Raw genomic sequence first — 15,518 nt, 5'->3', positions numbered from 1 at the left:
ATTTACCATTTAATATACCGATAGCTGCCCCAGAGTTTTGGGAAAAGAATGGTAATATGGATATTGTAATGGTAATTAACTGAAATGACCACACCAGTCTTCAAACAATAATATTTCTGATGATTCTTCATCCCAAACGTATCCCTGCAGCAGCAGCATTCATTCTCTACTAGTTTACTTAGCTAGCTTTAGCCGTTTTAGCTAATTTCGGTGGTTTCTTTAAACGGCATTACTCCTCACGAGTTAGTATCTTGAGGCCACGAGTTACTATCTTGAGGCCACGAGTTACTATCTTGAGGACACGAGTTAGTGTCTTGAGGCTACGAGTTAGTATCTTGAGGCCACGAGTTACTATCTTGAGGCCACAAGATAGTTATAATTAATTTTTTTTGCCAAAGTGGGACTAGGGGGGCTCCGTAGAAAGGTTATTTGTACCAACGTTTTTTTTAGTTTTTTTTTTTTTAGGTGTAACATGTTCAGATGTTACATGTAAAGATGTTGCGTACAGGCACGAGACCATTTCCACCAGCAGTGCATAAGTTAAAAAAGTAGCAAAAAACAGCAAAAGGCCCTGAGAGCCAAGAATGCAACCAGAAATTTTAGGCAGTTTATGTCCCATGAGGCATGCCAGGTACCGTATACTTGTTGCCTGTTGCACAGGTTCCCCAGCTGTCATGACAACTTTGTGCCAGGACACTAGATCCCAATTCCTAAAGGTCCTAGTAAAGACAAAGTTGCAGTCTGAGCCCTGGCAAAAATAAGGTGATCTTTATATGTGTCTGAGAGGCAAGATGTCATCATGTTTGAATCAAGTTATATCCCCACAAAGGACACCTTACAAGAAGTAAACAACACAAACATCACTTGTTCGCCCTCAGCAGAGTCATTGTCATCTCCATGCACTTTATGAAAGTGAGAGGAGGAAAGAAAACTAAGAGAAGACTCGGAACTTGCGCATTTAGCAGAAACAAGCTATTTCAACATGAAAATAAGTATCCATGAAGTCCATCGTCATTTCCTTGTATGTTATAGGATGTGTGACAAAAAATATTTCTGCATGATGTTCACCTTCCTCCTTGGCAAAGAAAGAACAAAGCCTCTTGAATCAAGATGGGCACTTTCTGTACAGCAACAGTATGGATATAACAGTGTTGAAACAAGGTGGGTTCCTCACAAATGACCCATTTGGACACCCCAGGGAAGTGACCCCACACGTACACACCGACCCAGCTTGCCCAGGCGAGGCCTTAAATTCACTTTAAAAACACTGTAAAAACCAGATGATGCACTTAGTTAAACAAAAAAAAAAACAGAGTGTGGAATATTAGATACTTCATGCACTCAACTGTTGCAGCTTTAATTACGTAGCAGGGTGAGGGGTTATCAGACTCCGATGCAAAATAACAAAATAACCTTTTAAAATTCATACACTACACAGTTGAGTATATAGTGCATAAGTACAGTCTATATGTACGTCATTTAGGACGCAGCTTGTAACAAAAGTAATATGTCTGAATTCACAGTACTGAATTGACAGTACTCATAAAAGAGTTGGCAAAAAGTCAGAAGTAGTATGTCAGAATTCACAGTACTCATAAAACAGTACCCGTCCCTGATGACCAACTACATCCGGCGAGATGAAGTGTGTATGATGGACACTTTTACTATCCCATAATTGCAGTTAACAGTGAAGCAACCTAACTTTCAGAATGATTTTTTTTACAGCTAATCAACGATAAAAACATTGACAGCCATTCAGAATCCATCATGCTTTAAGAGCTTCAGCATTTAGTGGCAGACAACAAAACTGCAGTGCTCGCTTAAAATAAAAAATGATATTGTTTTTGTCGGTGTGGATATAGTTGCAGTTATAATTCTCTTTACAGTCGGGCCTTTTCAAATATTGCCTTTGACGCAATGTGTAATATAACTGTTTGTGAACGTAAAGGGTCAGCAAAGATTTAGAGATCAAAGCACACAGCAAATAAAGTTATTGCTTCCTAAAACAAATAATCGATTCTCAAGTCTGAACTGCCAAAAGTCATCAGCAATCCCAGTCTTACTGCATTAACGTAACAAATTTGCTTAATGCCAGCCTATGGTCTTCATTGGTTGCTCACAAACAACATCTACTTTGACATGCCCAAATACTGTATGCGCTTTAAAGGGATGAGGACTCGCACTGGAATTGAAAAGGAAAAACCCATCGCCATAATAGAGAGCCCAAGTCTCTCCCCTCTTCCTCTGGCTCATTGGACATTATTTTGGAAAAAATATGTATGGTAGTCAATGGCGAGAGACAACAAATTTTTTGATCTCGTTTGAATTGTGCCCTGAATTACACATATGTTTGTCAATTTAAAAGATACATTTTAAAGTAAAGAAAGTCGCAGTTTGATGTAAAACTGTTGAGGTATAAGACTGTGAAAATACGTAATTACAAAGTCTACAAACCCAAAACGTGCATTTTCTCTCAATGAGTGAAGCTAACTTTACTGAAGCTAAAGTCAGTCATATTTTTTTTCTATAGTCTTGCGTTATAATCCTAACTTTACGCCATCATGCCTGAGTGTTTTGTACCAGACTACACACATGAGCAACGGATCTTGGTCGTTGTTTCGCTTCACAGGAGATGTAGTTCATTGAATGATTTTCACATAAAACTAAATGTTACTCTTCTGTTCTATGACAAACTCCGACTTTCTTGACTTTCATAATATCTTTTTAAATGAACAAACACCATAGGCCTACGTGTAATTCAGAAGTAGCGTGTGTGTATGACACGCCAATTCGTATTTCCATTTTTGGCGTGCTATCAAGACGCATAATCGCCTTTCAGCGTGTTTATGAACGCCGTTGACTTAACGTTATATAAATATATGACTTACCTCAACCCCGTCCCTAAACCTAACCGTCACTGGGGTTAATGGCATTTATGACTGTTCCCTTACCATCCTAGGAAAAAAAAAGATATGACGTGTTTTGGCATTTATGACAGGAGATTTGACTGCGTGTACAGACACGCGGAATGACGCTGACGTTAATGGCGTAAACATACATGCGGATAGCTCAAAATGCGTACAGATAACATGCCACCTGACTCAAAAGTGGCGTGTATGTTTACGCAAAAGTCATGATGTCATGTTGCAATAAAAAGATAAGTTGTCTCTCGCCATTTCCTACCATACATATTTATTCCGAAATAAGCGGGGGGGAGGGACTTAGGCTCTCTATTACTGATCATATCACTGTGTATGGAAGAGCTGAGGTAGCACCCAAGGTGAAATTCAGATATGGTAATGGTAATTTCTTTTCTGACACATGCTGAAAGAGGTAGACCAATCACAACATCTGACCCAGAGCAGAGTAGGCTGTGGGGAAAGGAGGGGTTTAGAGAGAAAGAATCTTTGAACAAATCGTTTTCAGATTATTTGAGAAATTAGGTGATGTGTAACGCATGCCTTTTTTTTTTTTTTACCTTTTAGGCATGTAAATCTATTGTTAGAGGCATCCAAAACAAATTAAGAAACATTTAAGATAGAATAAAAGCAGCACTTTAACAGATCTTGACAGTCATAAGGGTGTCAAGAGAATTCTAAGATGTTTTCTCCCAGTATGTTGGTTGCACCACTTGACCAACAAGTTTTAATAGTTGACTTGTTTACATTAACATTACTGATTCAAAAGTAAGTTTACGCAAAACTACAAAATTATATTTATGAAGGTCTGCATCTTTTTTCCCACCTGCAAGACAATAAGACAAGTGCAATGTCAAAATGCAGAGAAAGCTTGAGATAGATTTATTATTGGTTACATTATGTGATAATACAGCAAGAAGAGAAAGAAAAGCAAAAGGTGAAAATGCATTTCCTTTGCAAGGCAGTATCAAGAAATGAGAGTTGCAAGTAATGAAGAACTTTACGAAGAAAAAAAAGGTACATCAATTACACCAGAAATGCTAAAGCATGGCTTCCTTACTCGTTTCAAAAGCCACTGCTCAAATCACCATTGCTTATGAGCAGTTGGCGCCCTTCCAATTGGTCCATAAAAATTACGCATTGCCATGCCATTGGTCCAGGTGTTAGCCAAATTGAGGTCTCTCTCCCATATTTACACACTAATGCAGGTCTTCCAAGATGTGATGTGAAGCTTGATGAATCTAAAGACAAGGAGGGGCAGGCGTCAGTCAATACAGCATTCTGCTTTTCAAATCAGATTTATTTTTGGTTTCCTGTTCCCCATGAACAAAAGTAAAGTTTTCACATGGTCAAGAAAGGCATAATGCTTAATTATTACATCTTTATTCTCTGACAGGCCAATTCCAATGCCTCCAAGTTTTACAGATCATTCTCCAGTATTAAGAGATTTATCTAAGTAGATCAGAGACCAAAATTCATATACATCCACCTCTGTATATAAGATCCACACACAGTCATCCAAACACCTGATACTATTCATCTATCAGCACAAGAAAAAGAAGGCACACAGACTGTTAATATAATTTTCTTAAAATCACCGACTTGGTATTGTAGAACAGTAAAAATATATTTAAATATTTTTGCTGGAAACAAATGTTTAAAAAAATGAAAACAAGCAAAGTACTATAAATGCTAAAACTTGTACGGTTTCCTTTGCATCCTACTTAAGCGTAAACACTGCTGACTTTTTCCCCCGTATTTCATGGTATTTTTCATATCAATGCACCGAACAGATCTGTAAATGCTACCATAAAACAGCACAACTGTGTGTGACCAATCCAGACAGCCAACAGCAGATGTTTATTAAAGGGTTAGTTCACCCAAAAATGAAAATTAAGTCATTAATTACTCACCCCCATGCTGTACCAACCCCGTAAGACCTTCGTTCGTCTTCGGAACACAAATGAAGATATTTTTGATTAAATTTGAGAGCTGTATAACTACCACATTGGCTCCTAAGGGACTGCCTCTTGACGGCCCAGAAAGTCAATGAAGAAAATGTTTAAATATCCCAAGTGACTACCGTGGCTCAACTATATGTTTATCAAGCGACGAGAATACTTTTTGTGCGAAAAAACAAACAAAAATAACGAGTTTATTCGACTATTCCTTTTTTTCCTTGTAGGCCAGAAACGAGACTTCCTTAGATTTCCACGACGCATGCGCAAGAATTGCGATCTCCTTCAGATCGCAATTCTCACATTTGTGTTCCGAAGACGAACGAAGGTCTTACGGGGTTGGTACAGCATGGGGGTGAGTAATTAATGACTTAATTTTCATTTTTGGGTGAACTAACCCTTTAAGACCAATGGTCTGACTCCCAAACATGTGAGGCAGCATGTCTTTATACTGTCGGTCTTGCAAAGCCATCTAACGTTGATCAAGTTAAAAGTGCAACACAGATTGATGTAATATTTTTGCGAGTAAAAACTTTTTCCAGAAAAATTAAGCCATGAAGCTAAAGTCATCAATAACACACTTTTTAACAAAAATCATTCAAAGGTAAAGCAACAATTACAAATCTTTCCATTTTGTAGCTTATGTCTTTTCAATTATTTACATAAGAAGTCCTAGTTAATCAAATCAGATTTAAGAGCTTAACTCAATGAATAAGAATTGAAGCATTAAATTAAAAGTCGAAGTACTTTCTCTTCAATTCATTACTTGGCTACAGGAGTCACTTATTAGCATATATACCAATAAGAGAGTCAATACACAGTTCAGAGTTCATGTGAACAGTGCCCAAGGGACAAGTTTTTTAGTTTGTTTGTTTTTATCCCAATATGTGCATGGGAAATTCTGTACAAAATTTTCCAAGCCCATTCTGTGCGCACGCACACAATGTTTAAACATCAGGCCCCAGAAGTTTCAAGAACACAATATTCTTCTGTAACAACAACTGAGTGGACAGTTAAAATAAATGTAAATTAGAGCATCCTGTACATCCTACTTTCTAGCTTCTTTTTAATCGTAATAAAACTAATTTAAAATCATTCTAGATATCTTATGTCTCAATTAGAAGTTTGTTATACTCAATTATAATAATAAAATAGAGGGGAAACATCACAGCCAGATTTATGAATATTACAGCAAAATAAAAAAGATTCATTCCTAGTAAAAAGTTACTTTTTCTAACATGGTTTTGATTTATATAGTGGCTTTCCCCTAGTATGATGCATCATCATACTCAATGCATAATACACTTCAACCCTGAACATTTCATTTTGAACTTAAAGGGTTAGTTCACCCAAAAATGAAAATGTCATTATTAACTCACCCTCATGTCGTTCCAAGCCCGCAAGACCTCCGTTCATCTTCGGAACACAGTTTAAGATATTTTAGATTTAGTCGGAGAGCTTTCTGTTCCTCCATTGGAAATGTATGTACCTTATACTGTCCTTGTCCATAAAGGCAATACAGACATAATCAAAGTAGTCCATGTGACATGAGTGGGTTAGTTCGAATTTTTTGAAGCATCGAAAATACTTTTTGGTCCAAACATAGCAAAAACAACGACTTTATTCAGCATTGTATTCTCTTCCGGTTCTGTTGTCATTGCTCGTTCACGATTCCAATGACGCTGCTGACGTGTAATCTTGTGCGCCCGAGCTTCATTTACAGTCTGATGGAGCGTGCGCTGTATTCAAGCTTTTCTATATTGTTTGTATTTTTGTATTGCAATATTTTTAAAAAATGGTTTGAAAGTGTGCATGTCGCGGATGTCCAAATCGTCCTAATCGGGTGCACAAGATAACACGTCAGCCGCGTCATTGGAATCGTGAACGAGCAATGACAACAGAACCGGAAGAGAATAGAATGCTGAATAAAGTCGTTGTTTTTGCTATGTTTGGACCAAAAAGTATTTTCGATGCTTCAAAAAATTCGAACTAACCCACTCATGTCACATGGACTACTTTGATGATGTCTGTATTGCCTTTATGGACAAGGACAGTATAGGGACATACATTTTCAATGGAGAGACAGAAAGCTCGCCGACTAAATCTAAAATATCTTAAACTGTGTTCTGAAGACGAACGGAGGTCTTACGGGCTTGGAACGACATGAGGGTGAGTCATTAATGACAACATTTTCATTTTTGGGTGAACTAACCCTTTAAGTAAAATCTCCTTTCTGTATACCATTTTAAAAACGATTGAGCTCCTTCAGAATTTATCCCACTAAGCCAAGGGCAACTTATTTATCCATCATGAGATACCATAGAACTCAGAAAGAATCACAACTGCACAAAGTCTGCGCAAGTCAGAAAGCACACCGGCCCTTGCCCAGTGAAAGAAAGTCTCCACAGGAATGGACATCCCCCTCTCACCATTTCTTGTTCCGAGGCTTCAGTTCCTCAGCCGCATTCCTCAAGAAGATGTAATTCTTTTTCTGGGGATTGTAATATTCGTGTCCCTGTTAAACAAAACAGAGGGGGAAAACGTGAGCAGAGGTCACACTGGTTGTCACTCAAATTCATTAAAGACATAGAACTAACTCAAGTTCTCATGTTTACATCCATAATCGTAACTGTCTCCAAAGTAACAAAGACAACACCAAATCATAAAATCAACATTCTAAAGGCCCGTTCACAATTCACACTACCCATATTTTGAAGAATATGGGTAACCAAACAGGCCCCATTGACTTCCATTGTATATGGCCCATCAACTGTTTGGGTTACAGAAGAAAGAAATTCATTCTAGTTTGAAACAACATGAGGGTGAGTAAGTGACAATTTTCATTTTTGGGTGAACTTCATTTAATGGCGATTTGCATTCTTATTGCCACCTACTGGGCGGGCGGTTGAGCAAACATTTAGTTTTTACTCATTTTTAATCTTAAAACATCTTTAAATCTTAATCTTTTTTATTACTGAGAATAAATTATTTTGTTTGTTTAATGCTAAATATATAAAATAAACATATAAATTAAAGTTTGATTGTGCTTGCAAAGATATGGCTGTAGAAAATATTTTTACGTTTAGCCATTTTACTTCCACATTTGTTGTATAATGTATCATACCTATTTTATTATAGAAATACATTATATAGACAATGTCCAGTTTTCATTCCAAAGTAAAGTAAACTAAACTAACTCTGGAACATAAGTTAAGGTTATCCGCAAACTTAACCGGGAATGTCGGTTATATCTGGAATACCCCCAGATGACATGCCTGTAGCACACACTAATAAACTAAACATATTGTGCATTGGTGTGGACGCTATAATAGTCATCGTTATTGATGTGAACATCTAAAAAGGCAATGATGCAAAATGCTGGGATTGACATGTCCAGCTGTATTTTCTCAATCAATTTGTTCTGTATATGATTAGTCCTTAAAATGCTTAAAAGATGAGCAGCAGGTACAATGGTTGACTTGATTATAAAATATATATATATATATATTTATCTTTTTGGCCATTGGTTTGTGCCTTACACTTAATGTCCTGCCATGAAAGCTTCAATAGGGCAGTGTGCCAAGTCAAAAGACCAACTAACAATGTGGCTAAAGAACCTTGGATTCTGCTGCACTCTGTCAAGCCATTTTTGAATACAAGAATGTGTCTTATGTTAACTAGAACTACTCATTCAGGCAACCCATAGACTAGACTAGTCAATTTTTAAACATATTAAAAGCAAATCCTTTGCAGTCTCTTTCATAAATGCCATATTTTCCTGATCACTTTAGCATTACTGTACTTTCTCCAATGCAATAATGTTAGCTTTCTAGCTGATAAACCATCACAATGTTGTTGAATTCAATATTATAATCCCTGTTTATACGTTAAGCATATGAGACTAAGAGAATCTGGGGCAAACTTAAAGGCACTGTACTTTTGACATTACATAAATTATGGTTCAGATTCAGAAGCATAAATATTGTATAAATGTATATTTGCATATTAAAAAATCTTCTATGAAATTAACCATAACCATCAGATATCCTAAGTGACAATAATACTACACTAAAAAAATGTATACTTCAGCAAACAAACCTAAAATCTAATCTAAAGTCAATTATCTGATCTGTTATTTTATTTTTATTTATTATTTTACTGTCCAAAACGCTCATATTTTCTCTGATGTTAATAACATACTAATGTTAAATATTAATTGAGAATGTACCTTAGACCAGTCATAGCTGGAGGCGTAGGCAAATATGTTGCCATTGTTATTGAAGCAACAGGCTGTTATTGGTTGATCTAATTGTTCAGATGTCTTCAGCTTAGTGCGGGCATCTTTATCCCAGAAACTGAAGCGCCCATCAGAGCCTACCGTTGCCAGAGTGCCATGGACAGGGTGAAAGGAGATAGCATTTACCTACAACAGAGAAACAAATATAACAAATAAAACAAGTATGACCATTTTCAGTTAGCTAAACAACAGGCAAATTAGGCAAGTAGTATTATTTTTTGAATATTGTCTTTGATACAACACTGGCCAGCCATAGACTAGATTTAATACTCTAGCAAAATTTGCATTGCATTTAAAAAGCACACGAAAACTCACAGCATAAATATCTTGGGGTGTTGCAGTATTGGTTCCATTTGACCTGTGGCACTTAAAGGTGAAATTGTCCTTGGCTCTGGGTTAAAAGATATATATTAGATAAAAAGTTATTCTGTGTTACTGTATTTGCTGTTAAATGTATAAATCAGATCAGATACAGACTTACGGGTTAGGTGGGTTTATGTAGTGAATGGCAACTCGGCCCTCAATGCTGCCCAGTGCAAAACCGGTAGGTTTACTCTGCTTGTCCTTAAAGATTGCCACACAGCGATGCTGTTAAACAAAACACACAAGTTGAATAGACTGTTTGCAACAATATCTGCATTCTGCAGAGAAAGAAAGAAAATATATAAAAGGTGAAATGGGCAGTAAATCAACACCAAAATATTACTTAGAAAAGTAATATTTAGGCAACTACATAGATGTTGGTGAACTTAAGGAAGAGACTGCCCAAAATTGAAAAATGTTATGACCAACAAAAAAAACAAAAAAAGCACTGTTGACCATAAAGCTTATGTGCTGTATTCAAAGTCATCTGAGGCCATACAATAGTATTCCTAAAACAAAACTAAAACAACTAAAGTAGCTATTCACCAAAAATCTTTCAATCCTCAAATTATTAAAAATTTATTAATTCCTCCATATTTTCAAACTTGGCAAGTAACAGGTGGTTACAAGATATGAGAACCAAAAGGCGAGTAGTGAATCACGAAGAGCCAAAACCTTGTCATTGTAAGGACATTTACTATTAGGGGTTCAAGCATGTAGCCCTGGCTGAAACCCTATTGTAATTGTTCATTTCCAAGGACCAGCATTAGCACCTTAAACTGATCGGGCAGACCAAAGAATCAATTTTTATTTTATTTTTACCCAGCCCTAGTTACTTCTTAAATGCTGTTAGAAAGTACTAAAATGACACTGACTTTACAGAAAATATATAGATTTCAGGATTTCATGTTTTGTGCATTTGTTACATTTCACACACAGACACACACAGTGAGTTCTTAAGAGTATATTTGAATTTAATTGCCAGAAAAAAATATATATATTTATGTCATATGATCTAATCAATGGACAGTATTTTTAGATTTATTGCAGTTTACATTGTATATTAACAATACATTGTCATCAAATACAAAAGATTTTTTAAAATTAATTCTACACTACAGTAGTAAATTTCAAAAAGGAGAGCAGCTTGCACAGATAATAGTAGAAGATTTCTTACCAAAAAATATTCTATTTAGCGCTCAAATGCGAAGACAAAGCGTTTTTGAATCACATCGTCACCCGCATTGTGCGTTTTCAAATTTTCATCTTTGCATTTGGCCTCTAAATAAAGCCTCTAATTTTTTTTGTAAGAAAACTTCTAGAATGTGCCTGATCTCCTCTCCAAGAATTTTGATGTTTTTTGAGTCCTGTATTTTGCTCAGACTTTTTTTTTTTGACTGTTTTTGCCATTTTTGCTACAGTAGCATATTAAATTTTTATTCCATTCCAAATTTGTAGTTTTTAATATCATAATATTATATAATTATTATAATATAATATTATAAATATTGTAGTAATATTTGTAGTATAAAATTAGAATTGTTCTAATCAATTACTTAAAAAAATGGAGTGTTCAGAAATGAACCAAAACGAACCTGATGCTTCAGAGGCGAATCTATACGTCGAAACTCTGAAGGCTGATTTTCCAACTGGTAAACAATAAGACCACGTTCTGCAGTAGCAACGACAGCCATTGGATATACCTATAAAACATCAAACATATGCATAAAACGCTTTCAAGAAAAATATATTTTATGTACCATGTACTCCGATGTTAAAATAGAAAGGGGTTCACTTCGCTAGACAAGTACACACGCACAAAATGAACTCAAGCTATCAATTACACTGGAAGAGTGAAAGAAACAGATAGCCTTCTAAATTGATACTATAACAAATTATTCGAATCGCACTCCTTTACCACATCTGCACAGTAACACCTCTCAGGCATCTGCAGGGACATCATGGGGTTTGGGGAACGTGTATCCCAAAACTGTCAAAAAATAAAGAGAGGTAGAGAAACAGTTGATAATGACGCTGAGACTGCAATATTTGGTCAAACAAATATCTTTTGTCAGATACTACTCACTGAACTGTGATACAATTAACATTTAACAACTAAAACTTAAAGGGATACTTTAATACTTAAAGTATTAAGTATAAAGGGATACTTAATTTAGCATTAAGCTTTGTATTAGTATAAAACCTGTAGAATTTTCGAATTATCATGCTTTCCACCCTCATATCCCCCTGAGACGAGAGATTTATGTATTTTCTGTCTGGAAAAAATCCTCCAATGACGCAAAAATCGGACTACAGACTACAGTCAGTAGTAGGGGCTGTTACACATGTTTCAACCCGTGGGTGGGATCTCATTCACTGAATGTACACAGTGTCAGGCATCTATTTTTGGAAGCTAAGCTAGCAGGCTGTTGTTCTGTGGAGAAAGCTGAAAGCTTTTGCTTTCTGCAGTCACCATTCATTGTTTACATGCACACTTTTTGTTTCAATCTAATTGAATTCATTCCGATTGGTGATTTTGAACGTAGTGTTTACGTGAACGCTAAACAAGTGATTGGTTGATGTGTGTTTTAACACTGCTAAGGAAATTCCCACTCCTCCGTAAGATATACGAAACCGGTGTGTCTGACAGGTGTCGCTCATCGGTAATCACGCCACCGGCCTTGCATCGTTCTCCCGCGGCCCTCAGTCTTGTCCTGCTCGCTACAGTAAACATAATGAATGGCGACTGTAGAACGCAAAAAACGAATCCCAGACATTTTGTGCGATCTCGAAACATATTTTCATGCAGACTCATCACGGAGACTTACTAGTAGCCTAGACTAGTTGTTTAACTACTGCGCTCTTTTACCAGTAGGCGTGGCCTGCTAGGGCAGCGAAGCAAGTGCATTCGGGGAGTCTTCAATCCACATAAGCCAAAAATAAATTTCCTGGCTTTTTTTCAGTCTAAAAAGCTCCAAATTCAAAAATAATTTTCACAGTTCTTCTATATAAATTACCCATTTTAAATACACATTTAGCTTTCCAGAGGTGAAGTATCCCTTTAAGATGCATTGGACTAAAATAAATCCAAGCACACTTGCAAGCCCAATTTGATGAAAATATATATTTTATGATCTTCAGACCAAGACAAACAGAACTGACCCAAAATAACGGTCACTGGACAATGTTCCACCAAAGGATTGCAGTTTAAATACATCTTGGTCCATAAATTATAAAATATGTGAATGTGAAGAAGTGAATCTGGCATGCTTTTTGTGGTGTAATAAGGTGCAATAGGTCATATGAGGATTTAGACTATATTTCAACTGTGCAGCCCTAAAGACATCAAAGATGGGTTCCAGCACCTTCAGTGTTTTGTCCCAGCTACCAGTCATAATACAGCTGTAGTTTGGTGCTTTTATCCAGTGAATTGTCTTGATTGGGCCTTCATGCTGGTAAAAGGGAAAGGGTGTAGAACCTGTTAATCACACTGTAAACCAACCAACACAACTGAAATACATATACTAAAAGGTGTGGTATGGTCTTTGCTAATAATTTACTTTAACCAGCCCATTATTCAGAACTTAGCATAAGAATATAAAATGAACAAATTAACCACTTACTTGCGCTATCTGAATGGTCTGATTGCTGTTCAGATCCCACATTTTGGCAGTTTTGTCACAGGATGCTGTAAATACTTTACTGCCGTCCTGTTAATACAAAGCACAGAGGCAGAATCTGGTAAGAGGATGCATCATGTCAGTTATTAATAAAAAGAAATGGAAAATAAATAGGACTCTGGGTTCTTTGGTTGGAATGTTGGAAGTCTTTTAAGATGTTAAAATAACCCACTAATAATTATGTGTGTACATGATCTTACATCACTCCAGCACACATCCAGAACTGGGCCTGTGTGCATCTGCTGGGCTTTAGGGACAGTTTGACCATTATCTTGAACCTCCCAGCATCGCACCTGAGTTAAACAATACATAAGCAAATGTATCAGTTGCAAGCTGAAAGGATTCAACAACTACAAACATGTGAGGCAATGGCATATTTGTAAGTGGCACAACTGACACAAAGAAACACAAGTGACTATTTATATTTATGATAGGAGAAATGACTGTCAATGGCTTACGTCATTGGCCCACGAGCCTCCGACGAGAAAGTTTCCAGGCATTGTAGGAGGACTGAATGCCAAGCAGCTTATGCTGTCATCGGGTGGCGACGTTACTTCAACATCCTATTATTATCAACGACACCTCAATTTAATTAGCATACACATATAATGATATAAATATACGATTTGTACGGATATTATATTTCTGTATTCACCTTCATTGGATTATGACTATCTGTGGTGGTGGTGCCAAATACACCTGTTCCCGCGGACCCAAAGCCCGTGTTCGTCCCGAATAAACTCATTTCAGTCCGTTAATAGCTGATCAAACAACAATGGATCAAACCTACACGGAACATACGATATAGTATTAACACGTGACAACGTTACACCGATTCAAGTCAATTTAACGGTAACGTTAACAAACGACTACTATTTTGAAAGTCCCTGAAATTAATCTCATAACCAGATTGTAAAAAGCAATTTGTCATGTTCACATGCATTAACGTTAAACCACAAACCGTGCGATTGTTTAATAGCCTTCAGAAAATACAATTAAATTATAGGCCTGTGCAAGATCTAATTCATTGCCAATATGCTATCAGGATATCTTAACCATCTAAACTCATTAACTGCCGCGGAAATATTTGATAACCCCATATAACCGATTCCCGCTTTAGAAACGATACATACACACTCTGCTAAAAGGCACTTCCGTCGCTCAGTTATTTGGACGTGCTTTCATGGCGTCATCCGTTGGTTTCATTCTTCTTCCTCTTTTGCTATGGCGGTTGACAACCAACTTCTTTGGTGCATTACCGCCACCATCTGGACTGAGATGTGGATTACAGTTTTTCTCGATTGTTTACACACATTTTCTGAAAGAATGCCTCATATTCTCAGAACTCTACACACAAATCTAAAAACACTCACACAATTGGCAAAACCCCTCAATTCTCCTGCAAAATGAAAGTTTACATTCAAAACAATGTTATTTCTTCTCAAAATGGTATTTTGTTTTCAAATGACACACACAAACCATCATATGAATAGACATAAGAACCAGTTGAACACTGATGTGCTCAATGTAAAACACTATGATCAATGGAAAACACTTCTTCTCCATTCATCATAATGACTTAGGCCTTTTTTGTTCAGTGTTACACTTACTACAGATATACATAACTGTGTTGTAAAATATTTGAGAATATTGTTTTTTACAGTTTTTCTCAATCGATTTGGTACATTTCTCCAAACTCAGGCAACTGCTCTCAAAACAGTTAGCACAGCAAACTAAACACACTCTTATGTTGGCGAAACAGCTAAGTATTCGCTGCACAATGAAACACAGCATTTTATTCTAGTAATGCATTTATTAAAAATCAATATTAACATCAAAACTAAAAGTGTGTTCTCTGTTGATTTGATAACAAATTCAGCTGAAGATACACAAAGAAATAAATGGAAATACATGTTTTTCATTAAGTTCTTTAATGATGAGTCCATGTGTATTACAATGAGTTGTCACCCCACAAAATAAATAAATAAATAAAATAAATTATGCAAAGAAATACATAGGTTTAAAAAATGCATTCATTGAATCAATTTATTTATCATGCCTCTCAATTACATCTGGCCAGAGAATTTCATCAACATCACAGCAAATGTTTTTTTTTTCCTGCGAGTCATGCATCGCAGGAAAAAATGCCTTGAATGCATTAGCCATCCTAGACACGTTTGTGCCCCAATATCTCCACAGGCCTCTTCCATCACTTAAAGAAGACTTAGTTGTATATTCTTGTTGGTAAGATTTCCTCAATTTGATTCACACCACACCATTTGCTCCTAATCACCCTGCGGAA

General features: G+C 36.4%; 1 protein-coding gene across 4 annotated transcripts; it reads right to left on the bottom strand.

The window, feature by feature from the left end:
• Positions 1–3,777: 3,777 nt before the first annotated feature.
• Positions 3,778–14,489, bottom strand: rae1 (ribonucleic acid export 1). 4 transcript variants are annotated; one of them, XM_039655664.2, is made up of 13 exons: positions 14,350–14,489; positions 13,872–14,002; positions 13,675–13,779; positions 13,417–13,509; positions 13,160–13,246; positions 12,902–12,988; positions 11,455–11,526; positions 11,132–11,239; positions 9,655–9,761; positions 9,489–9,564; positions 9,105–9,299; positions 7,306–7,391; positions 3,778–4,159 (listed from the first exon to the last, which is right to left on the bottom strand). In XM_039655664.2, coding segments are annotated over exons 2-13 (1,107 nt in total). In that variant the 5' UTR covers positions 13,962–14,002; positions 14,350–14,489; the 3' UTR covers positions 3,778–4,158. The 4 variants fall into 4 exon arrangements, with proteins under 4 accessions (XP_039511598.1, XP_039511597.1, XP_039511596.1 ...); XM_039655663.2 differs by lacking the exon at positions 3,778–4,159 and having other exon boundaries at positions 7,302–7,391; positions 14,354–14,477; XM_039655662.2 differs by lacking the exon at positions 3,778–4,159 and having other exon boundaries at positions 7,302–7,391; positions 14,348–14,368.
• Between the last annotated feature and the right edge of the window lie 1,029 nt (positions 14,490–15,518).

The sequence above is a fragment of the Pimephales promelas genome, chromosome 8, assembly GCF_988280905.1.
Source record: "Pimephales promelas chromosome 8, fPimPro1.hap1.1, whole genome shotgun sequence".
Classification (NCBI taxonomy): domain Eukaryota; kingdom Metazoa; phylum Chordata; class Actinopteri; order Cypriniformes; family Leuciscidae; genus Pimephales; species Pimephales promelas.
The sequence above is the reverse complement of the archived record's forward strand: the minus strand, read 5'-3'. Positions and strand labels throughout refer to the sequence as shown.

Bases quoted from the DNA above. Each gene is read 5' to 3' on its own strand.
- rae1 (XM_039655663.2), bottom strand. From the start codon at position 13,961: ATGAGTTTATTCGGGACGAACACGGGCTTTGGGTCCGCGGGAACAGGT. The intron at 13,510-13,674 runs GTAAGCCATTGA...TGTTTAACTCAG, and splicing joins GAGGCTCGTGGGCCAATGAC to GTGCGATGCTGGGAGGTTCA. The intron at 9,565-9,654 runs GTAAGTCTGTAT...CTTTTAACCCAG, and splicing joins TACATAAACCCACCTAACCC to AGCCAAGGACAATTTCACCT.